The sequence below is a fragment of the Oratosquilla oratoria genome, chromosome 1 (genome assembly GCF_046742065.1).
Source record: "Oratosquilla oratoria isolate Oo_2021 chromosome 1, ASM4674206v1, whole genome shotgun sequence".
NCBI lineage: Eukaryota > Metazoa > Arthropoda > Malacostraca > Stomatopoda > Squillidae > Oratosquilla > Oratosquilla oratoria.
Genome location: NC_134777.1, coordinates 72,501,654 through 72,528,449, shown reverse-complemented (window position 1 = coordinate 72,528,449; position 26,796 = coordinate 72,501,654). Strand labels below are relative to the sequence as shown.

Sequence of the window (26,796 nt, the reverse complement as noted above, 5' to 3'; positions counted from 1 at the left end):
GAAGGGAAAGACCAGACTCCTGTCTTCTAAATTCTCATATCTACAGTATCTGTACAAATTCTAACACCTTGAATTTTACTATCTTACATGTCCTAAAATTGTTCACTAATTCTAGTTTAATGATGCAAAATAAATGCTGTTACATTTAAAGTTTCAATTACAAATGCACCTGAGTTTCACTGAGGGATTTCATACTGGCCATGCTTACCTGGAAGGGACTGCGGATGTGCTCAAGGAGGAGATGGGCAAGAGTGAGTGCCTCAAGTGCAAGGAATGTCAAAGCACATAAGAACAAGAAGTGAAGCATGACAGCCAGCACCACACAGCCCAACTGAAACACAAGATCCCTGTATTAGGTACTAGCTAAATAGAGCCTGTGTTAGAATTAGAAATGGAAAGAGTGAGTGATTTGAGGTAAAGGTGAGACTTCGCCAGGGATTTGTTATGTTGCCCTGGCTGTTCAATTTATACATGGATGGGGTAAAAGAGGCAAACAGAAGGGTAATGGGCCGGGGACTGGAGATGATTAAAAAAAATGGAGAAAAATGAGAGATACGCCAGTTTTTGTTTGCTGATGACACTGCACTTGTGGTAGGATCAGAGGAGGGATTAAGTAAGTTAGTGACAGGTTTTGGGAAGGTGTGTGAAAGAGGGAAGTTCAAAATAAATGTAAGTAAAAGTAAAGCAATGAGATGTACAAGGGGTGAGGATGGCAGCAAATTGGAAGTGAGTATTAAGAGATAGAGACAGGAGGAAGTGAATAGCTTGAGATACTTGAATGCGAATGTGGTGGGAATGGGAGTGGAGGTGGAGGTAGAATGTAGATTGAGAGAAGCAAGTAAATGCCTTGGGGGATTAAAAAGTGCAATGAGAAATAGACATCTGGGAATGGATGCTAAGAGGAGATTGTATGAAGGAGTGATTGTTCCGACAGCACTGTACGGGGCAGAAATATGGAACATAAGAGAGGAAGAGAGGAGTTTGAATGTTTGATATAAAATGCCTGAAAAGTATAGTAGGGGTTACTAGGCTGGATAGAGTGAGAAAAGAGGAGGTGAGGAGGAGAAAAGGGGTGGAAAGGGAGTTGGGAGATAGGGTTGATGAAAGAGTATTGGGATGGTTTGGACAAATTGAAATAATGAATGAAGAAAGATTAGTAAAAGATTTGTGGAGGGCAGAGGTGGAGGGGGTGACCAAGGATGAGATGGATGGGGTAAAAGAGGCATGAGGGAAGGAGGGAATGTCTGTTGAGGAAGGAAGGGAGAAGACAGAATGGTTGTGTATGGATGATGCTGTGATGCATGGAAGAGTGTGGGTGGGATGGTGAAGTAAGTGTGAATAATATTTTGATGCAGCCTGAGGGGATTTCTTCCTGTCTTCTCTTTTTCTGTATGAGGGGACAGAGAGGGAGGGTCACTGATTAAATGAAGCAGGCTTACTGTGGATGTGCTGTGTCTTGCTACATTGCTTCTGACCCTAGGCAGTGGGCAAAATGCAGGGATAACCCATTATCCAGGAGGATCCAAGATAAGAGGGAAGGAGGGGGGTGAATGGGTATGGAGCATGTGGGGATGGAATGGGTGGGAGTGGATTTTATGCCTTTGCTGGCTACCTCCCTTGTAAAGAGGAAAAAGCTATTGGTATATATATGTATATATTTCAATAAAGATTACTAATGTGTCCATGTTAAAATTTCTAAGTAATGTATGGGTAATGTTTAACTAGAACCATCTGTTCAAGCAAGCACCACTTGCCAAACAGAATACACAAAGTGTGACATATGGATTATTTCTGTCACATAAATCTATAAGATCCAAGTCCATGTAAACAATTATATCAACAGCCTGGTGGCAAAGGTGATCAATCATTGCCTCAATCTTTTCCTGCTGTTCAGAACTTCAACATTTCCTCTATCCATACACCTGAGTGATTTTATTTGGTCACAGGAACCCTTATGCATCAATATACCCCAGTTTTCTTTTTTCCCTCTCCTATCTCTATTTATTTCCCTAGTTGTATCTAGTTGTATTTACCTAGTTGTATCTTATGGAAAGGAAAGCTATGCTCATGGTGTCCCATCTCTGTATCTCACCATATCTAATTTTCTCTTAAATTCTTGTATTTTTGCACACACTATTATTTATATATATACACTGCGACCACAGAACCAACAACACCTTCGTTGCTGGGCCCCAAAGAAGAGGATAAACAACAAAAAAGGAAACCTGGTTTGTATTGTATGGGAGGAGAGAAATTGTGAGTGTCCAAAATTATATCTCTGCAGCGCTAGTTAAATGTATTAAGATATATGAGCAAAAAAATTAAGGAAAATAATGAAAAGTCTGACTCGAACGACAACAAATCAGAGCCATCTAGTGACGCCATGCCGAACCCTGATATAAACAAACTTTATGATACTCCAGCGACCATGAGGGAATATCACAATGATGCTTTTTCTGGATTCAGTAAGTATGAAAGAAGTTCAAGTCGAATCTTAGAGAGAGGGAAATTAACAAAAATAGGATATGGTGGGAGAATGAAATTATGGACTTAAGGACGAACGAAATCATTGGACTAATGGATTGCTTAGCGCAAGCAAACATTGATATTTCCGACCTGAAGAAAACTAACTTGGATTTAAGAAATAGATTAAGGAAATTAAAAAGTATATAAGAGAGCTGAAGAGTGATAATGAAAAGAAGAGAATTAATTATACTGCCAATAGTGAAAACTTTAAAAAAGAGGTAACCCAAAAAAAAAAAAATACAAGAAATGACTGAAAAAATCGAAGAGAACTTAGGTGAGGAAAGTATCCAAAAGATTAAGAAACAGAAGGAAAACATTGAAAATAAAGAAATTGTTTTCAAAGAAATAGTCCAACAACAAATGCAGAAAAATGCAATAGACACAATTATCCAAGCAATTAATGAAAAAGCAAATTGGGTCAGAGACACAGTGGATACGAAAAAATGTATTGTGGTATATGGACTAAAAGAAAAACATGGTTTGGTGAGATACATGAGAGAAAAAGAAGAAAAAGGGACAGCAATAGCAATCCTAAAAGAAATTTGGGATGGAGACCAAGATGCAGCGAAAGAAGTAGATGATGCATAAAAGATTGGTCACTATTCTAAGGATAGAAATCAACCCCTAAATATAAAACTAAGATCACAAATGGTAGTAGAAGACATATTTGAAAAAGTAACTTGGCAAGGAGTGAAAAGTACAATTAGATATGGATAAAAAGAGAAATGAGTATTGAGGAATTAGAAAAAGAAAAGACACTAAGAGATGAAGCAAAGGAAAAAACGCGAAGAGAACAGAGACCGAAATCCAGGAATTCTATTGGAGAGTAAATGACATGAGACTGAGGAAATGGTACATCAGAATGGGTGAACCAAAGACAGAAAAAAAAAAAAAAAAGGAAAAAGAAGAAAAGTGACCTACACCAACATCGACAGATTAATTTCAGGACTGAATGAACTTAATGATTACCTGCTAGAAGAAAAAACAATCATAATTGGAATTGTGGAGACTAAACTAAGGGGTGAAATACCATCCATCGATGTTGGACATGGATTAAAAACAGAGACAAGAAACAGGGAGGAAGAATCATGTTCTTGGCCAAGAAATACTTGAATGTGACAGAAATTGTGGAGGGCAAAGGTAATGTAGAACTGATCATTATAAAAGACAAAGAAAAGAACATGAAAAGCAGAAAATTTGTGGTGACTTATGTGCCCCCAAAAACAAATGCTTGGAAAGAGAACAAGCATACAAAAATGCTAGAAGATACAAGGCAATTATTAAATGAGATACTAATAGGCGGGGGTAATCTGGTAATTATGGGGGATTTCAATTGCAAAGAAATTTGTTGGGAGAACATGACAGTGAGAGAAGACTTGTGGGGTAATGTACTACTGGACATGACCATGAAATATACAATGACTCAATGGGTCAGTGAAAACACCAGATACAGAAATAACGAGCCATTGAAACTAGATTTAATATTCACAACAGAACTGGAAATTGTGGATAAAATCCAATACAAGACACCAATTGGAATGAGTGACCATATACTCATTGAAACTGAACTAAAGTAAGAAATATACATGGAGAGAAATGAAAAGCATAGGAAAGGAAGATTGATGTACAACAAAACAGACTTTGCAAAACTAAAGAAATTCTTCCAGAATGCAAACTGGGAAAATTTTTACATGGAAGAGACAAAAGTGGAAGAGAAATGGGATATCTTGATGGATAATTACAATGAAGGGGTGAATAGGCATGTACCAAGACAGAAGCTAGAGTATACATTAAATGTTGGTTCAACAAAAGATGCAGTGATGCAAAAGATAGAAGGGACAGAGCTTGGAAAAGATGGAGAAAAGATAAAAAACCTGGAAAATGGCAAGTTTATATAAACTATAGAAATGAGTATGCTAAAGTCAGAAGAGAGGAAAAAAGGAACCATGAAAAGGATATTATAGATAAATACAAAGAGCAACCCAAGCTATTCTATTGATGCGTGAATCGTAAACTTAAACAAATAGGAAATGGTGAAACTACGCCAAAGGAATATAGAATACACATAAGAATTAGAAATGGCCGAAGTCATGAATGATCACTTTAAATCTGTCTTCACTAGAGAGAAAGTACAATATTGGGATGAAGGAAATAAAAGGTAATCTCCCCCCCCCCATGAGCGAGATAACAATAACACAAAAAGAAATAATGAAACATCTATCAAACCTTGACATCAGGAAATCACATGGCCTGGATGGGATTGCAAATTGGATTCTAAAAGAATGCAAAGAAGAACTAACGGAAAAAATTCATAACATAAGTTGGTCACTTATATAAGGAAAAATACCAAAAGACTGGAAAAATGCTAACATTGTACCAATATATAAAGGAGGAAACAAGGAAGAACCAACTAACTACAGGCCAGTCTCACTAACAAGCACTATAGCCAAAATTTGTGAGAAAATCATCAAGAATAGATGGGTAAAACACCTGGAAGACAACAATATAATAAACCCAAGACAATTTGGGTTCAGACAAGGAAGATCATGTACCACAAACTTAATATGTTTCTACTCAAGATTAATAGACATAGTGCAAGAAAGGAATGGATGGGCTGATTGTGCCTTCCTGGACTTACAAAAAGCTTTTGACAAAGTACCACACAAAAAATTATTAAAAAAAAAAACTGGAACATATAGGAGGGATACAAGGGAACCTACTAAAATGGATGGAGGACTTCCTGATTGGTAGAAAGATGAGAGTAGTGCTCAGAGAAAAATATTCAGGTTGGAAAGAGGTGATCAGTGGAGTTCTGCAAGGATCTGTATTGGCTCCAATAATGTTTGCTATTTATGTGAATGACATGGATGATGATGTGAAATGTTACATGAGCTTCTTTGCAGATGATGCCAAACTGTTAAGAAAAGTAAAAACTGAAAAGGATTGTGAATCACTGCAGGAAGACCTGAAAAAGGTATGGAACTGGAGCAAGAAATGGGAAGTGGACTTCAATATTAACAAGTGTAGTGTAATGGCATTTGGAAAAAGGAAAAATAGAATATCAGGACAATATAAAATTGGAACTAAGGAGGTAAAGAAGGAGAGATCCGAAAAAGATTTGGCTGTAATTATCTCAAGCGACTTGTCCTATGATAAACAGATAAACAAAATTGTTGGAGAATCCTACAACTTGCTAAGACCAATAAAAGTGGCATTTACATATATAGACAAAGAAATTATTTAAAAAAATATTGGTCACACTGATAAGGCCTACACTAGAATATGTGGCAACATTGTGGTCACCCAGTACCAAAAAGAATATAAAGAAAATAGAAAGAATTCAGAAAGCAGCAACAGAAATGGCACCTGCACTTGCAAACTTGTCTTATTAGGAGAGATTGGCTAAACTGGAGTTACTGACTCTGGAGCAGAGAAGAGAGAGAGGTGACCTACTGACCATCTACAGAATCATGAAGGGCACAGAAATACTTGATAGAGAGGACTTGTTAAACTGGGACAAGAGAAGCACAGGAGGACATGGAAAGCAAATAAAAAAACATGGCTATAAAAAAGATCTGAAGAAAAACAGTTTTCCACACAGAAAGGTGGACCCTTGGAATAAACGGGACAATGAAATAGTGTGCGCAAAAACCATTCATGAGTTTAAAAGCAAACTACCGGTAGACTCTGTGAGATCCAAAGGCAGGACACCATGAGCGTAGCTCCCCTTCCCGCAAAATACAACTAGGTAAATACAAAGGATTACAAAGACAGAGCATGCTGACAGGAGACCTTTTGGTCCATATCTAAGTCGGATGCGAAAAAACCATAATAATGATAAATAAATAAAAGCATAAATAAAAACTATAATAATGTAAATAAATAGAATACATAAATAAATGCATAGGTATAGTTAAGTAATAAACAAACAGGTACATACATACATATACCAAGGCTTTTTCCCCCTTACTAGGGAGGTAGCCAAAAAGGAAAAGGCATAAAATCATTCCCACCCATTCCATCCCTGAAAACACTCCACACCCCTCCACCCTCCCTCCCATCTCAGCAAACAAACAGATAAATAGTAAATAGTAAGTTGACATATACCTAATAAATGAGAATTAAGCAAATAATAATAAACAGACAAATGATAATGAAACAAATAAACAAATAATATTAAATAAATGATAGTCATTACAGCATCTTTTTAGGTGTTTAAATGATTCTTAAAGCTTCAAACTGGACTACATTGCACTGCCTCTGCAGGAAGTTTATTCCATTCATTAACTACACAGTTGGTGAAGTTGTTTCTACATACTTCCAAATTAAATCTATTTCCAGACAGCTTGAGACCATTGTTTCTTGTCTGATTCTCATTCAGTGTGAAAATTTTGTCACTTTTGATGTCAATTTCCTTTAAAATCTTAAAGACCTGTATCAAGTCACCTCGGACTCTACGGGTTTTTTTAAGGAAAACAGATTCATATATTTTAGCCAATATTTGTATGATTTATTTTTAATATTTGGAATCAGTTTTGTGACTCACCATTGTATTTTTTCCAATCTGTCAATGTCTTTAATGAGATTCAGTGACCATATGGAAACAGCATATTTCAAATGTGGATGAACTAACGATTTATATAGCTTGTTAATGAGAGATGGACTTTTGAAGTCAAAAGATCGTGCAATCAGTCCTAGAATCTTATTTGCTTTCTCAGAGGCTGAAATACACTGCTTAGATGATTTGAGATCGTTACTGATAATTATGCCAAGATCCTTTTCACTATCCACTTTTGTTAATGAATTTCCAAATAACTTGTAATTGTACTTACTGTTATTTTTACCTATGTGCATAACCTTGCATTTACTTGTGTTAAATTTCATTAGCCACTTTTCAGACCATTGCTGTAATTTATCTAAATCTTCTTAAATATCTAATTGGTTTAAGTGATCATTTGCCATTCCGCACAGTTTTGTATTATCAGCAAATTTGGAAACAGTAGATTGTAATCTGTGGTCTATTTCATTTATATATACTCTGAATAGAAATGGCCCAAGAACGGAACCCTGAGGAACTCCACTCGTAACATTTTTCCATCCAGAAGTTTTTCCATTTAAAACAACTCTGTTATCAATCATTCAATCAATTACTAGTGCAACTTAATAGGCTACCATTTATTCCATGTGAAGCTAATTTAGTAAGTAGTCTTTCATGGGGGACGGTATCAAAAGCTTTTGCAAAGTCTAGATATATTAAATCCATATTGTTTCTTTTGTCATCTAGTATGTTTCATACATCCACCACTCTCCGGGGAAAGCTGTTTTTTTTTCATGTGTCTTCTATAACTGTCCTTTTTGAGTTTCTTTCCATGTCCTCTTGTGTTTCTCTTATCCCAATTTAGTAAGTTGTCTATATCAAGGACTTCTACACCTTTCAAAATTCTGTAGATGGTCAACAAGTCACCTCTTTCTCTTCTTTGTTCAAGAGTCGGTAGTTCTAGTTTTGACAATCTTTCTTCATATGACATTTTTGATAGTGTTGGGGCCATCTTCATAGTTGCTCTCTGGATTCTCCCAGTTTTCTTTACATTCATTTTAGTACTGGGTGTCACTGCATACTCCAATTTAGGCCTTATCAGTGTGACTGATATTTTCTTTACCATTTCTTCATCCAAGTAAGTAAAATACAACTGAGGGAAACCCTATGTAATCAATTCCACTTATAAATGGCAAATCTGAATGTTAACCCCTTCAATATGTGTCAAATACTTGTGTGCAGTGTTAGGCTGCCTGATGTACAATGATTAAATGAAGCATCACAATACACGTTATAAAATATAGTTACAGGTGTAATACCCATTCTCTTTCACCCTGAATGTTGATAACCACAAAAAACATGATCAAGCCTGTTCACAGAATTTGGGGGTTACTCAGGTACAACTACAAAATAAATATAATTAGGACACCGGTGCCAGCATCCTTGTACACTAACTCACATCTCATGATTGCATCACTGGCAATATTGTATGCTAAGGGTTAACATTCATTCAACATGTACCACCACTGCAACCAAGGGAAGCACTAACCCATATCTACAATAATATAAAGGTCTATAATGACAGTCATCCCATCCTATTTTCAACCATAGGATAACTGAAAATATAAACTTGTTTCTACTGCACACTTAAGATGCCTCCTCTCTTACCTCTCTGGAGGCATCATTTTTGGCAGGATGGGCGAGAAGTAGCAGGAAGTAGGCTGACATTAAGCAGGCTTGGAACCCGAGCTGAGCAATGCAGTCCTGGTAAAACATTCTGGAACATCAAAAAGAGTTTAGACTGTGATATCAACACTGTAGAAGAACATGAAGAAGAAGAAAGGAAAGTACAGGAGAGAGAAAGAGATGGGGGGTAGGAGTGATAATACTCAACCATCAATTAACTACCCACAAAATTAATTTCCCTGACACTAAGTCACCACTTATGGTGTAAGCAGTATGAATTACTCTTTGAGACAGAATTGAACCATCATCCTTCATGCCAAAGACTGATGTGCCAAGTTCTAAACTTATCTATCTGTATACCAAGGGCTTCTTCCCCATTATAAAGGAGGTAACCAAGTCAAAGGCATGTATTCACTCCTTCCCATTCCACTCCCATCCACCACCCTTTGTACCATCTCATCTTAGCTTCTTGTGGATGAAGGGTCATCCTTAAAGAAGTTAAGTTCCATACCAGTGAATTCATATAAATAGGCACAAATTGACAACACTCATATACACTAACATGCATTTACTGGTCACAATGTCAAAAAGGTTAACAGCAGCTAATCCTGTGAGTCAAGTGGATGAATATTTTGTTTTGTTTTTCATAATTTTCTTAAAAGCTAAGATGGGAGGGAGGCAAAGGTGGTGGGTGGGAGTGGAATGGGTGGGAAAAGGTGTGTGCCTTTGATTTGGCTTGCTCCCTTATAGGGGAGAAGCCCTTAATATATAGATAATTTTCATATCTAAAATGCACATTCTATAAGTGATGAGGATGCTCCCTGGCCAAGCAGGTTAGGATTTTGCTACTTGTGTGCGTCCACAGAGAGATATATCACTTAACTTATCTGCATTATCTCCTGGTTCTTCTGATTTATATTTCTTTGCTAATGTCACTAACAAAGACTCTTCTCACTAGTTTCTCTTTCACTCGTAATACCTATTAATCCTACTCTAGCTAAGGTTTGTATTTTTCTTACAGCACAACACTGATGGCATCAACACAACACACGCCGACCACGGAACAGTCAACACCATCATCATCGCTGGGCCCCAAAGATGAGGACAAACGACAAAAAAGAAAACCTGGTTAGTATTGTATGGGAGGGGAGAAATCGTGGGTGTCTGAAATGATATCTCCGCACTGCTAGTTAAATGTATTAAGACATACTTAGCAAAAAATGAAGGAAAATAACGAAAAGTCTGACTCGAATGACAACTGCGAATCAGAGCCATCTAATGACGCCATGCTGAACCTCAATGTAAACAAACATTACAACATTTCTACGACCATGTGGGAATATCACAAAGATGCTTTTTCTGGATTTAGCAAGTACAAAAGCAGGAGTTTAAGTCGAATCTTAGAGATAGAGAGGGAAATGAGCAAAAAAAGGATATGGTGAGAGAATGAAATTATGGACTTAAGGACAAACGAGATCATTCGACTAATGGATTGCTTAGCGCAGGCAACATTGATATTTCCGACCCAATGAAAACTAATTTGGATCTAAGAAATGAGATTAAGGAAATGAAAAATTATATAAGAGCTGAAGAGTGATTATGAAAAGACAATTATGCTGGCAATAGTGAAAACTTAAAAAAAAAAAGAGGTAAACAACAAAACACAAGAAATGACTGAAAAAATCGAAGAGAACTTAGGTGAGGAAAGTATCCAAAAGATTAAGAAATGGAAGGAAAACATTGAAAATAAAGAAACTGTCTTCAAAGAAATAGTCCAACAACAAATGCAGAAAAAATGCAAAATGCAAAAGACACAATTATCCAAGTAATTAACCCCTTCCATACGGTGCCGCACACGTAGGCGTCATGGACTTAGATCTCAGTGGCAGCAGCCAATGCCAGCCGTACGACGTGTCGTAATAATACTCGCATCATAAAATATAGTCACCGCTTATATCGATCGTTCTCTCTTTCACCCGCGAATTTTGAATACCACAGAGAATGGGATTCAGGGCACATTTGAGAGAATGTAAAAACACAGGGGCGACTACAATAAATATAATCAAGACGCCGATATGGCAGCCTCGTGAATACACTCGCTCCCCATGACGCCTACGTGTGCGGCCCCGTATGGAAGGGGTTAATGAAAAAGCAAATTGGGTCAGAGACACAGTGGATACAAAAAATGTATTGTGGTATATGGACTAAAAGAAAAACATGGTTTGGCGAGGTACATGAGAGAAAAAGAGACAGTAATAGAAATCCTAAAAGAAATTCAGGAGAGCCCAAGTTGCAGTTAAAGACATTGATGATACATATAGGATTGGTCACTATTCTAAGGATAGAAATCGACCCCTAAAGATAAAACTAAGATCACAAATGGTAGTAGAAGACATATTTGAAAAAGTAGGTAACTTGGCAAGGAGTGAAAAGTACAATAAGATATGGATAAAAAGAGAAATGAGTATTGAGGAATTAGAAAAAGAAAAGACACTAAGAGATGAAGCAAAGGAAAAAACGTGAAGAGAATGGAGACAGAAAGCAAGGAATTCCATTGGAGAGTAATCGACATGAGACTGAGGAAATGGTACATCAGAATGGGCGAACCAAAGACAGAAAAAAAGATGGAGAAAGAAGAAAATTGAAAGTGGCCTATACCAACATCAACGGATTAATTTCAGGACTGAATGAACTTAATGATTACCTGCTAGAAGAAAAACCAGACATAATGGGAATTGTGGAGACTAAACTAAGGGGTGAAATACCTTCAATGTTGGACATGGACTATACAATTACTGGATTAAAAACAGTGACAAGAAACAGGGAGGAGGAATTATATTTTTGGCCAAGAAAAACTTGAATGTGACAAAATTGCAGAGGCCAAAGGTAATGTACAACTGATCATGATAAAAGTTGAAGACAAGAACATGAAAAGGAGAATGAGCATACAAAAATGCTAGAAGATACAAGGCAATCATTAAATGAGATACTAATGTGCAGGGGTAATCTGGTAATTATGGGGGATTTCAATTGCAAAGAAATTTGTTGGGAAAACATGACAGTGATAGGAGGAGACTTGTAGGGTAATGTACTACTGGATATGACCATGGAATATACAATGACTCAGTGAGTCAGTGAAAATACCAGATACAGAAATAACGAGGAGCCATCGAAACTAGATTTTATATTCACAACAGAACTGGAAATTGTGGATAAAATCCAATACAAGACACCAATTGGAATGAGTGACCATATACTCATTGAAACTGAACTAAAGGAAGAAATATAGGCTACATGGAGAGCAATGAAAAGCATAGGAAAGGAAAATTGATGTACAACAAAACAGACTTTGCAAAACTAAAGAAATTCTTCCAGAATGCAAACTGGGAACAATTTTACATGGAAGAGACAAAAGTGGAAGAAAAATGGGATATCTTGATGGATAATTACAATGAAGGGGTGAATAGGCACATACCAAGACAGAAGCTAGAGTGTATATTAAATGCTGTTTCAACAAAAGATGCAGTGAGGCAAAAGACAGAAGGGACAGAGCTTGGAAAAGATGGAGAAAATATAAAAAAAAAAAAAAATGGAAAATGGCAAGTTCATATAAAATATAGAAATGAGTATGTAAAAGTGAGAAGAGAGGAAAAAAGGAACCATGAAAAGGATATTACAGATAAATACAAAGAGCAACCCAAGCTATTCTATTGATACATGAATGATAAACTTAAAAACAAACAGGAAATGGTGAAACTACGCCAAGGGAATATAGAATACACAGAAGAGTTAGAAATGGCCGAAGTCATGAATAATCACTTCAAATCTGTCTTCACTAGAGAGAAAGCACAATATTGGGACAAAGGTAATTAACAATAACACAAAAAGAAATAATGGAACACCTATCAAACCTTGACATCAGGAAATCACATGGCCTGGATGGAATTGCAAACTGGATTCTATGAGAATGCAAAGAAGAATTAACAGAAAAAATACATAACATAATAAATTGCCCACTCAAAGAAGGAATAATACCAAAAGCCTGGAAACAAGGAAGAACCAACCAACTATAGGCCAGTCTCACTAACAAGCACTATAAACCAAAATATATGAGAAAGTCATCAAGAATAGATGGGTAAAACACCTGGCAGACAACAATATAATAAACCCAAGACAATTTGGGTTCAGACAAGGAAGATCACCCAGTACCAAAAAAGAATATAAAGAAAATAGAAAGAATCCAGAGACCAGCAACAGAAATGGCACCTGCACTTACAAACTTGTCATATGAGGAGAGACTGGCTAAACTGGAGTTACCAACTCTGGAGCAAAGAAGAGAGAGAGGTGACCTACTGACCATCTACAGAATCATGAAAGGCACAGAAATACTTGATAGAGAGGAATTGTTAAACTGGGACAAGAGAAGCACAAGAGGACATGGAAAGAAAATAAAAAAACATAGCTACAGAAGAGATCTGAAGAAAAACAGTTTTCCACATAGAGTGGTGGACACTTGGAATAAACTGGACAATGAAATAGTGTGTGCAATAAACCATTCATGAGTTTAAGAGCAAACTAGACACTGCAAGATACAAAGGCAGGACACCATGATCGTAGCTCCCTTCCCGCAAAATACAACTTGGTAAATACCCCCCACCCCCACAAAAAAAAAAAACTCGAACACTTCCTCAAAGCAACACAGCATGCATGTTACCATAATGCAACAAACAAAACTAAGACACTCACACAAAACACCATCATTTCACAGCTTCACCACCATTAGACAAGACCGGACTGACGGCAATGGCGGTGGACTCATCACCCTGATCCACCAATCCATCTGTTTTGTGAACATAAGCACCACAACCAAATCCTCCTCCCTACCACAGATAACATATCCCATGCCAAGCTCTCTACACCCCTTCCTCTCATTATATCACCTGCTCCCCCTGCCTAACCCCAACAACTTCATGGAGAGTGGTGAGATCCCTTGGCCCCAGACACACACACACCAGTTACAAGAAAGCAAACTGGGAAGCTTTTACTGAAGAGACAGAACAACATTTTGAGAAACTTAACAGTACACCAATCACAAACATAAACAATGCTGTGCACATCTTTAATACATACAAAATGCAGACAAGAAATATATCCCTAGAGGCAACAAAAAATAACACAACCCCAATTTCACACCAGAAATCCAAGGCCTCATCAGACGAGACACACTTAAACACAATACCCCCACACCTATCACTCAAAACATAGCAGACCAAATACAAACACTAAACACTGTGCTTACCAATAAAATACATAAACAGAAAAAACAAAATTGGCAAAGGATTGTCAATACACTTGATCACAAAACAAACACCAGCAAATTGTACAAAACACTCAACAGCATTACACTACAACACACTCTCATGCAGCAATAACCACAACAGATAATTTACCCTCAAACAGACAACAAACAAATACACTCATAAATGATTTTGCACAGGCAAACCATCTCACTTCTCACCCTGATGACCGACACACCATTCAATGTAAGAAAGACTTTCCCACAGACTTAAACTATACACCCTTCACAGACAATCAGACAAAATACATAATACATAACCTCAAGCACTCATCTGCCTGCGGCTCTGACAACATAAGTAACATCCACCTAAAATACATTGGACCACAAGGTATACATGCACTCACAAACATTGCAAACTACAGCTATTCACACAACACTATACCTGACATTTGGAAGCATGGAAAAATAATCATCATCCTAGAACCCAATAAAGATCCAACAATGCCAACATCACACCACCCAATCACACTTCTCTGCACCCCCTCCAAAATCATTGAATGCCTAATACTTCAACTCATCACACCACATATTCCCCTTGCTGAATCACAACACAGGTTTAGGTCACTACACTCTACAAACACTCTTCTGATAAACCTCATTCAAAGAATGTTAGATGGTATCAATTCAGATAGGCCCAATCATAGAACACTTCTCATAACATTAGACATTAGTAAAGCTTTTGATGCTATCCCCTGCCACAATCTTACAAACAAAATATATAACACAGACATAAGAACATAAGAATGAAGGAGACTGCAAGAGACCATAAGGCCTACACTAGGCAGCTTCGTATCCATCACCACCTGTCATCCCCATCCATAAAGTTGTCTAATCGTTTCTTAAAACAGCTGATAGTTTCAGCACTTACTACATGGTTACTAAGTCTATTCCATTTGTCAACAACCCTATAAGTAAACCAATTCTTGCCTATTTCCTTCTTAAATCTAAATTTGTCCAATTTAAATCCATTACTGCAAGTCCTGCCCTGTTGTTTTAATATGATGACCTTGTTTGCATTACCCTTGTTAAAGCCATTGATCCACTTGAACACTTCTATTAGATCACCCCACACTGTGTCTTTCTAGAGAGTGTAAGTTAAGGTGCCTAAGCCTCTCTTCGTAAGGCAAATTTCTGAGTCAATGTATCATTTTGGTCATTCTTCTCTGTACTGATTCTAATGAATTGATGTCCATTCTATAGGGCAGAGACCAAAACTGTACCGCATAGTCAAGGATGGGTCTAACTATCGCTAGAGTTTGATAATTACCTCTGCACTTCTATTCATTACTGTCCTAGCAATGAAACCTAACGCTCTGTTAGCTTTATTCCTGGTGCTAATGTACTGTTTCCTGATTTTGAGGTCCTGACTCACTAGAACTCCCGAGTCTCTCTCACACAGACATACACAAAACACCAAAAGATGGCTGGCTAATTATCTAGCAGGCAGGAATGCTTATGTGTTATATAATGGCCAATCATTGCACACTAGAAACATTAAGAATGGAGTACCACAGGGCTCAGTTCTATCCCCCACACTCTTTAATCTATACATGCATGATATACCCACACCAGACACCTCAGAAATACACATCTCTTGATATGCAGATGACATAACAATCACACGTACATATTGTAACACAAAGCTGCAGAAATAAAATGGTCATACCTTGATACACTCAACACATGGTTCATTACAGACTCAAAATAGCCCTAGCCAAATCTACAGCAATACTTCTCACCAACTGGACAAAAGAACACAAATACATACCTCATCTCTATATCAACAACATTCTAGTACCACACACACACACACCGAAAATTCTAGGTGTGACATATGATACATCCATGTCATTCAAACAGCACATCACAAACATAAAAAATAAATATATACCTAGACTTAATACACTTAAATCAATCACTGGAACAACATTTGGACAAAACAAAGAAACTAATACTACAATATACAAACAATGCATATACTCAATGATGAATTATGGGAGTCCAGCATGGGCACCTAATCTCAGTGAGACACACCTCAACACCCTTCAGACCATACAAAACAAAGCCTTAAAAACAATTACAGGCTGCACAAATACAGCATCTATAGACCATCTACACTATGAAACAAAAGTCCTCAAAGTCAAGGATCACCTTGATATGAGAGGCACACAAACACAGCACACCTGCTACACTACATAGCAGAACACCCACACACACCAAGAAACATAAAAAAACACCCAAATACCTATATCACACACAAATACTCTCTTCTCTTCCTCCAAAACCACCAAATACCAGCCTCTGGAAACATATTCATAATCATATCACTCACTGCTCCATTAACACACTAAAAGACAACACATTGCTGCATGCCAGACCCCCTGATATCCATCCCTCTGAATCCTCTCTCCCACAAAAGGACAGAGTCCACCTGGCCAGACTGCAGTGCGGCCACCACCCAGCCCTTCTAAGCTACCAGAAGAGACTGGATGACTGCATTGTGGACAACTGCCCAGGATGTAACACTTCACCCCATACTATTCAACACATAATGGAAGACTGCATTATACACAATCACGCATGCAAACAACACAACATACACTCTATAAAGGATTTGTGGGAAAACCCCGTTTCAGCCATGGCATTCCTTGGGGAGACGGGACTGCTCAGACAGACAGTCTAGGGAACAACAACAACAACATCTATTGCATTGCAGTCATTGAGACATCACTCCTCCATCCACTACCACATTGTGACTCTTCCTCACTTTCTCCGCCATCCACCACACGACAAAGATCCAGGATATGTCGCAGCACTCTCTCGACAGAGATGTTCCACAAATTTACCTCCATTACAATGCCCCTCATCCACTGTGACGTGCTCTTACTATCCTTTGGCTTCACCCATACCTCCTCCCCCACCTGTACTGAGGCAATGCCTCCTTAAGCATTGGCTAGTAGCACTGGTGCTGCCTGGGGATGTCGCCAGTCATATTTAAATAAGGCTCTCTGTAAAACCAAATCTTCATCTTGGCCTGATCTAGGGGACATATTATGACAGAAGACTGCCTCCATGGGCAGTATTAGTGCCCTCTCGGTGATGGACTTAATAGTGTGATGTTGTTCTACTATTCTATTCCTGCTCGACTAGTATACAGCCCTAAAGAAACGTCTTGTGCTCCACTTGTCCAGCATTTCTTTCAGTACTCCGAATGGAAATGCAGTGCTATTATCCATCAGGACTTCATCCACTGGACCCCGTTCCAGAAATGTCTCATTCATCATCCGTGTAAGTTCCTCTCCTGTCTCCATCTTCAGCTCCTGCCAGACAGTGAAGCATCCTGAGCCACTTTCAACCATCAATAAGTACATGCCCTATCAATAGTTGGTTACATTGAGTACCAACCTCCTCCAGTTCCCTTCTACACTGAGTTCCCCCATTGTGTGCGATCTCAGGGCAGGATCTATTGATTGACATCGGACACATGCTCTTACCATCCCCCAGACTTCTTCCCTCATTATATTCAGGTCAACTTTCCTTGCTAAGAACAATGACCTATCAACACCTAAGTGATGTTCCATGCAACTCTTTTGTGCATAGGGACCCTGCGGTGCACACTTCAACCTTCTCTTCCTGTTCTTCCAGCACTCTCAGCCAATTTTTCTTTACTTTGGTCAGCACGTCTGCTTTGTTCACTCCCAACGGCACTTGGGTTACACTAACCTTCACTCTGAACTCATCTATTAACTCGCTCAGGATCTCAAGGCACCATTTCACAATGACCTCTGCTGCCCCTTTTGTGCGTATTCTCTTCTCAGCTGTCATTACCGAGTTCATCCATCCTGCCACCATGGCCGAGTCTGTCCTAATTTAATCTAGTGCACCCCCCATTTCAGTGCCAAATTGACTACTTTTATTACCACATCCAACTCCAATACATTAATGTGATGGTAGTTATCCTTTTTTTGCTGCCATATCCCATCTTCAACTAGCACACCTCCTATCTCCAAGACTATGTTGGTTGCTACGCTGTTAGCATCACACCATATTATACCTATGCTCTGTTGTGGTGCACTCCACTGTCCTCTCACTGGATCAATCCTTCGACCCTGACCACCTTTTAATTAACTGCACACCACATGGAGCCTATCTGCAATTGGGTAGTGACCAACCAATTTGCCACAGAGAAAGAAGAGCTCTTGTCTGCTCATCTTCTCTGTTACATTTGGGATCTCATTGCCTCACCTGAACATCAGGTTTCTGCTCCTGTCTCTCTCTAGTCGCAGTCCCAACACTGTTCCTCCTTCCATCAGTTCCAGGTCCTTCGAGAGCAATCCAAACTGACCTAAGTGTTCCATTATGTGTGATGCTGGTACAACAATATCATCCACCAATATGTCATTGAGGTAAGAGTCCATGCCCTTCATCACTTTAGTCTTCTCCAGTACTGCCTTCAGGATCCTCATCATTATCCTTAGAACTGAGCACAGCCCAAAGTCTGGTCAAGCAATATGTTTTACTTTTATATTCTATTAGTTGGTATTTCTGTAGCTTCTTCACCACGTGAATTTGCAGGTAAGCCAATTGTAGATCTACAATCATGGATGCCTCCCTCATTTGATGCCATTTGCATAGGGTCTCGTTACATACGTCTACAAAATCATCACCAGTATGACACCTTATGAACTGGTTCGGCTCTCTGAAATCCAACACCAGTTGCACTTTGCTCTTGGTTGGCTGCACCACTGCCATCAGAAGCAAGATTCCATCCTCCACTGGTTCCTCCCAAGGACTCAAAATTCCTTCATCAATCCACTGCTTTACTTCAATGTCAAAGTCATCCCTTACCCCCTCTCTGAGAGTCTGTTCATAGCAGCTGACTTTGTTCTTCAATATAGGTGAGCCTTCTTTGAGGTACCACTCTAACTACCACTTCTGGCCATCAAATTTTGCCAAGAAGTCTTTGTCCTCAATAGTACAAGGTGCCGCCTTCTCATCAAGGTTGAGCTTCATGGTGACACTGCCCTTCATGGCCCTCATTGTTATTCCTACTTCTATTTCCAGCCTCTGATGGCTCCTCCATCTCTATTCCGTACTTGAGTCACTTATCACTCCAACCCTCACCCATCTGGCAACAAATGTGACTTCTCCGAGCTGTGTAATTGCATTCATTCCCAGCACCACTTCAATTCCTTCTATGACCACTCTAATAACAAGCACTCTTACTTGTATCAGAATGTCCTCCACTGTCATTTCAACTTCCTGGTTGCCCTCACACTTTGTCTCCCTTCTGTCAACTGTCATCAGGGCCATATCTCCCTATTTGAATGCCAATACAATCATGGTTGAACACCCAGAATCTACTACTGTTCTTGCACATCTTCCTCTCAACCAGACATCTACAATTGGCATACAGTTGGAGGGCACCCTTACATTGACTGGTCAGCAGCTCGCACAGCAGCCACCCCTTGTCTGTTTCCCTGCTCACATTCTTGAGCAATATGTCCAGGTTCTTTGCATTCATAACAGACAGGCTCCATCTCTCTACAATCCCTCACAAGGTGCCTGGGGCACCCACACATATAACAGCACATCCTAGGAGGTCCCCTCCATCCGCTGTGGTCACCCCTGGACTCTTCCGTTTTCCCCTTTCTATCAGCTGGTGACCTCTCCCCTGGTGACCTCTCCCCTCTTCCCAGGTGAGTCATCGGGCTGGCATCTCAATCCTTAGCCTTTCGGTTTCTCTGTTTCCATGGCAGCTAAAGGCCTACCCTTCTGAGTCCTTGTGAGAAGTCTAGCAAGGACTATCATCACATCCATGCTCGCAGACATGGCATTATCTACTTCCTGTAGCCCAGTGAAAACATGATCTGGAAAGCTATTTACAAACGCAATTCTAACTAATTGCTCTAAGCCTTTGAATGTCAATAATCCTACTAATCGCCTAATTTTGTTGGCAAAAATGTCAACCTGTTCACCAGCCCAGCACATTCTTTATAGCCAAATAAACAATGCAAACACACTCTCAGCAAATGCCTCTTCCAGCCTCATTTTTCAATTTCTCTGCATTGGCTTGATCACCATCTTTCATTTCTAGGTAGATGGCCAATGCATTGCCTTCTAGCATAAGGGCAATATAGCTCATGACACCGGTTAATTTTGCCACTAATTTTGCTTTTTTGAACCATGTGGTGACATCTCCATTGCCATCAAATGCCTTTAGGGTTATGCTGCTAATTATGCTAGTTGCCTCAGCCATGTCTAAATAAGTTGTGTTCACAGAGCGATACATCACTTTCCTTATCCATGTTATTTCCTGGTTCTTCTGATTCCTGTTTCTTTGCTAATGTCACTAACAAAGACTCTTCTCACTAGTTTCTTTTTCACTTGTATCACCTATCAATCCTACTCTAGTTAAGGTGTGTCTATATTTTTCTTCCACTGCACTTTTATCACACACCTTCTCACCATTTGTCCCACATACGCACTGCCCTACACATCAGCCAACACACTGTTTGCCCTCCTTTCTACATGGTGACCTTTGACCCCGTGCCGGGGATGCCAATTGCACACCCATACTCGTACTACATTCACTACATTCATACCACATTGTGACAGAGGTCAAAGTGACAACAATTTGAACCCTGCCTTGGATGAGTTAGACAAAGGGTATGGTTCATTGAATTCCACACCACAAAGTCCTCTGAAAAGGGGCACTGTCCTAGCCTCCTGGTAGGGGGAGTGTGTACTGTTAAACCGAATTGATCAATTGACAATTTATGAGATGGTAAGGAAGGGGGATTGGTTCTTTTGGTGTTGTTGTTGTTGTTGTCGTTCCCTAGACTGTCTGTCCGAGCACTCCCGTCTCCCCAAGGAATGCTACAGCCGAAACTGGGTTTTCCCACAAATCCTTTATAGTGTATGTTGTGTTGTTTGCGTGCATGATTGTGTATAATGCAGTCTTCCATTATGTGTTGTATGGTATGGGGTGAAGCGTTACAACCTGGGCAGCTGTTCACAATGCGGTCATCCAGCCTCTTCTGGTAGCTTAGAAGTGCTGGGTGGTGGCCGCACTGCAGTCTGGCCAAGTGGACTCTGGTGTTGTCTAAGTCTGTTGACTTAGCTAACCACTTTATAGAGATAGCAGCCTTGTACATGCCTTCATGTTATTGTGAATACTGTTGCAGGTGTTCCTCATCATCCAACTTCACTATCTTATATTCATAAAATCTTCAAGATAATGGTAACCCTTTCAACTTACTGATGTACTTGTCAAAATTTTATTTCAGAATTTAAGATTCACTTTACACCAAAATCCACTCCCCCGCTGCATTCAGAACAAACTCAAAGCCCTAATAGCTTAGAAGGTGATATAGCCCAAGCTCAAACAATACACGAGTTCAAATCTAGATATGATAACTGGAAATCAAGGATATAGATTGAGTTGGAATTGTACATAAATTTGAGTCTAAGTATGTTAGTAAAATAGAGAATAGGAGACAGGACCCTACAAGTTTTGTTCCTTTCCTGTATACTACAATTAGGTAAATATCACAATCTTGTAAGGCTCTGCAAATGCTCCTAAGGTTGTCAACTCACCCAGTGGCAAAGAAGAGAAGCATTGTGGCAATGATGCATGCAATCAACAAGGCACCACACACCAGGTGCAGAACTTCATAATCATTCAATACCGATCCTTCTGAGCCCCACTGTAAAAGAATAGTAGTAGTGATCAGGTAAAATGGTGGTTAGGTACACAAGAATTTGGTAAATATTTGTTTGTGTGTATGGATACATGCACACCTATGGATACATACACACCAACCAACACTTGTACAGACATTTGAGCCCAGGACATAAAACCACTTCAGGAATTGGTGGTGTTTTATGTCCTGAGCCAATTCCCAAAGTGGGTTTATGTCCTGGACCCAAACATCCACACAAGTCTTCTGGTAGTAAAGTTGATGAGTGCTGGATTAAAAGATGTCATGTTCCATGACGCATCACTGACAAAGGATGCGGGCATCATTGATACAAAGGACACAGGTATGGTACCAAGCTACATCTTAGCTGGAGCCATAACACCCCCTTTCTAAGTAAATCACAAAATATGTAGGTTTACCTAAAAATGTACCGTAGTTAGTAAGATGTCTGGCTATAGACATGAGTATTTTATTTAGTCATTCAAGTTACAGGAGATTTGCAACCCAACAGCAGAGGACTACACAACCGGAGCCTCCTGCCCTCAGAGGTCAGAGGGCATGTACAATCAAGATGATGACACAAAGAATCATCACTTTTATGTTTTATATGCTTCCAGGTGTTAGACAAGTAGTAGTTGATATACAGGGTAGTCGTCGACTTACGACCGAGTTCGGTTCCAACAGACAGGTCGTAAGTCGATCTGGACGCAAGTCGGTCTATATATATATACAGTATATATTACCCTTTATATAATATATATATATATATTGTATATTTAGCATACTGAAATAATCTTAGCATCTTTGAACTATGTTGTATAGTATTTTTAACCTTTTTATAATTTCATCTGATTTTCTTTGGGAAACATAGCCTAGGCCTAAGCATATTGAATAAAATCCTATCATCTTTGACCTGATATTTAATACTGTATTTGTTAACCTTTGTATTATTTTACCATCAGACTTTCTTTAGGAAACGTATGCATACTGAATAAAATTTTATTATCTTTGAGCTACGTTGTTTAATATTCAATAACTTTTTATCATTTTTGTTAGGAAACATAGCCTAGGCCTACGCATACTGAATAAAGTCCTGTCATCTTTGACCTACAAATCCTTTTTTGTTGATTTATTAAAATCATTGTAAAGCAAAACTAGGAAAAAAATATTTCGAAACACATTCTTTTCGTTTACGTACTGTACCGAAAATATTGTTATCGACAACAGACTAGGCATAACCAAAGTTTACTGTCACATTTTATTAATCGCAAAACATAAAAATACAAAATGCTGTGCCGAACATTTTGTCATCGACAACAGACTAGGCATAAAAAAATACTACTGTTACATTTTATTAATTGCAAAACATAAAAATACAAAATGTAAGGCAAAATTAGGATTTTTTTATTTCAACAAAACACATTCTTTTCGTTTAAGTACTGTACCGAACATATTGTTATCGACAACAAACTAGCCTAGGCATAAAAAGTTTGTTATATTTTATTAATTGCAAAACATACAAAAATACAAAATGCAATGCAAAATTAGGAAACATTTTACTTCAAACAAACAAAATGAAAGAATATTTAGCTGGCTGGGATGCTGACACTGCCGGCAGCCTGCGAAAACTATCGTACTCGCGTCTCGCAGCGTGCGGAGTAATGTACTGCACTGCCAGGCATAACATTGCAATTCTATTACTCTATTAAATGTTAGATATTATTGCACCATCTCGTGGTCGTAAAGTCGATCAGTCGTAGGTCGCATAGGTCGTAAGTCGACGACTACCTGTATTGTGAGCCTCCTTCACACAAAAATAAAGAAACAGGTAGATTGTGTGGAGTTGAGCAGATAGTGATGGGACCTATGCCTGGCACTGGTGTCATGTGGCTGTGGTATAAGAAGACGCATGGGAATTTTTGCTCCTCTCTCTCTCTCTCTCTGACTCCCATGACCACTCTGTTCTCCCATCTTTACTGTAAGTTATATTTTTTGTAAGCACACACAAATAAATAGGTTTTGCACACTACCACTTTTGATAATCCAAAAGAATGAGTACATCCATAAAAGGAGGGCAAAGTATCACCTGGCCTTTGAATTGTAGGATCTGTTCAAGTCGAGTCCATAGATTCAAAGCATAAACTCAAATGTAAGGGTTAGTTTGTTACAGAGACCTAGGTGTATCCAGTACATACCTGAGGGAGAGACACAAGGCCCAACCCTTCTTTTTCCTACTGTCTGAAAGCTAGGTTATGAGTGACATGTTACAAGTCCCCTATCTATAGATAACAATATGAAAAAGTATATATTCATGTATTTTGATCATGTACACATGTATTCACATATGTACACAAATAAACAATCATATATTTGTGCTCACATATCTTAATTTTTCCGAGTTTCAAAGCAAACCACATACAGTAAAAGCCCTCTTATCCGGCATTCAGGTATCCGGCAACTTCAAGTATCCGGTATATTTTTTCTGAGCATTAAAATCTATATGAAATCAATACAAATTGATAAAATTTCCTGCGCAAGGCTTTAATTGTTCCCACCATCACCAGAGCGCACCAGTGTCTGGGTAAGTTTTGTGCCACCCGCCACAGCCCACTGCCCACACTGTTCAGTCTCACATGTGCCATGTTTGTGTTTGTCTCTGCTCAGTTCAGCTACATTCTTCCTCAAGTGTTCCCCTGTAAACTTTCATCATGCCCAAAGTTGATAAACTGAAACGTGTTGTGCTTACACTTAGGCAGAAGGTGGACATTTGCAAACGTTTAGAGAAAGGGGAAAACAGAGAAATATTCATGGACAAATTCGGCATAGGCTCATCAACCATCTACGATATTAAGGCCCAATCGAAGAAATTATTTGAGTTTATGAAGGGGACCGATACCCCAAAAGCTGCTGAAAACTGTCACACTTTACAATATCAGCGTGGGGACATGATTGACAGAAGATGACAGAGGATGACTGACAGAAGATAACAGAGGCAGATAGTGAGGAAGAAGATGACCCTGAGCCTAAGGTTGCATGGAAAGATGCTGCAAATGGTTTAGCTGTCTTTGTTAAGTTTGCAGAGCAGTGCATTTATATGTCCACCCGAAATGTTATGTCTCTTCACTGCATTCAGAATGAGTTTTACTGCAAAGAGGAAAGAGCTGCAAACAAGCTGACATAAGAAACTATTATAAAGTAGGTTGTAAGGGAAAGAAAGAGCGGCAAACAAGTACAGAGGATAGTGATAAACTGGAGTGATGAACTGGATGTTGCCAAGTGAGGTGGTTTTGTTTTTTGTTTATGTGCTTTTTTTATGTTAAGTTAAATGTTTATGTTATGTTAAATGTTGTTAATAGTGAATAAAATGAGTTGATTGTAGACATAGTGTTTTTGTAACCCTTCACTTATTTTAGTAACCCTTTCAGAAAAGTGCAGAGAAGGTTAGTGTCTAGTTTATGTTACGGTATGTGATACTATATGTTAACTGACATTAATAGTGAGTAAAGGGGGTGATTGTAGACATATTTTTGTACCCCTTCACTTACTTTAGCAACCCCTTCAAGTATCCGGAATTTTCGAATATCCGGCATGCCTTTGGTCCCAGTGATCCCAGATAAGAGAGCTTTTACCGTATTTTCCGGATTAAAATGCGCATTGGGTTATAATGCGCACCCATGCACTTCGTTATCTCAGTACACAGATAGCGCGCACTGACGTATAACGCGCATGCCCGATCGCATTTATCTATAACGCAGTTTTACCTTGGTATTTATATCATGTGAATGAGGTTACATGGAGAAGTATTTTTCATTGGCTAGAGCCACCGCTGGGAAATCTATTGATTTGTCACTAAATTAAGTGTCTAAATAGGCATCAAGCAGGACACAACTAAGAAAAAGTCGGAACTACATGTACCGCTATATGACTCATGTTGTGTGTTGGTCCCTTATTACTTTGTAGCTTAAATAGTTTGTAGGAAATATGATCTAAAAAAAGTTTATTGAAAGTAAAATATACAGAAAAATTTCGGGATTTTTACAGAAAATTTTCATTTTATATCTTGAGGAAATTATTCGTCTTTACCATTTTTTATTTAATACTGAAACAAAGTACAGACTGTTTCGTTTTAGCTTTGAACCTGCAATGACAGTGGTGAAATAGGACAGTCTCTCATTGAGGTGACGTTTAGTTAATATAACTCCCGAAAGAGGGTGTTGTAGTCAGGTGTTTGACACGAGTTTATGAACGGCCGCAACAGAATTTGTACCATACCTAAAGTGAAGCTACAAAGCCAACATAAAAATTCAAACTAGGATGCTGTGAACATGGGTAAATATCATGAATATTGATCATGTTTCATGGTGTTTAGGCCTATTTAATCATGAAATATAAGATTCGATAGATACCTACCTATACCAAATATTTATATATGGTAGCCCATGCTGGCGTATTCTTTCATGTCACCATGGCTGTTCTTCTTGTTCTCACGGAATGTCACGGAGAAGTGTGCCTCCCGACTTTGTGACGGCCAACATCGTCACATTGTTGTGAAAAAAATTACATACACAGCCGCAGAATTTTTTATCGTAGGCCGTAGATAATGCGCAGCACCAGATAACGCGCACCCCCCATTTTTAGGACCTTCGAACGGAAAAAAGTCGCGCACTATGCGCCGGAAAATACGGTACTGTAAATTATAATTTGCCTATTTTCAATCAATGATAAAGATGTGGTTAAAGAATAGGATTAACACTACAAATTCAAGAACAAAAGTGATTATTACAGTATGACAATTTTAAAAAAACAGTCTCCCTTATTGTCATGAAAACACCAACTTTTTCAAAGCTGTTAATCATTTTTTTTTTTTTTTCCCATTACATCCTATGCAACCCTTATTCCTGACAAAAATTCCTTGTATATTTTTGGAAGTGTATTTTCCATACAGTTCTCAGCCAACATAAATAGAACTTCATAATGGATACCAG

The 26,796-nt window shown here is 38.7% G+C and overlaps 1 protein-coding gene across 2 annotated transcripts in view; it reads right to left on the bottom strand.

Annotated features, from left to right (window-relative positions):
* LOC143039806 (uncharacterized) overlaps window positions 1-26,796 on the bottom strand; it is a 232,064-nt gene that overhangs the window by 46,696 nt on the left and 158,572 nt on the right. For both annotated transcript variants that reach the window (XM_076210167.1, XM_076210083.1), the window contains exons 23-25: window positions 21,708-21,817; window positions 8,732-8,840; window positions 209-331 (exon numbers count right to left, since the gene is read on the bottom strand). In XM_076210167.1, coding sequence (XP_076066282.1) covers window positions 209-331; window positions 8,732-8,840; window positions 21,708-21,817 — 342 coding nt within the window. The remainder of the gene's footprint in view (window positions 1-208; window positions 332-8,731; window positions 8,841-21,707; window positions 21,818-26,796) is intronic.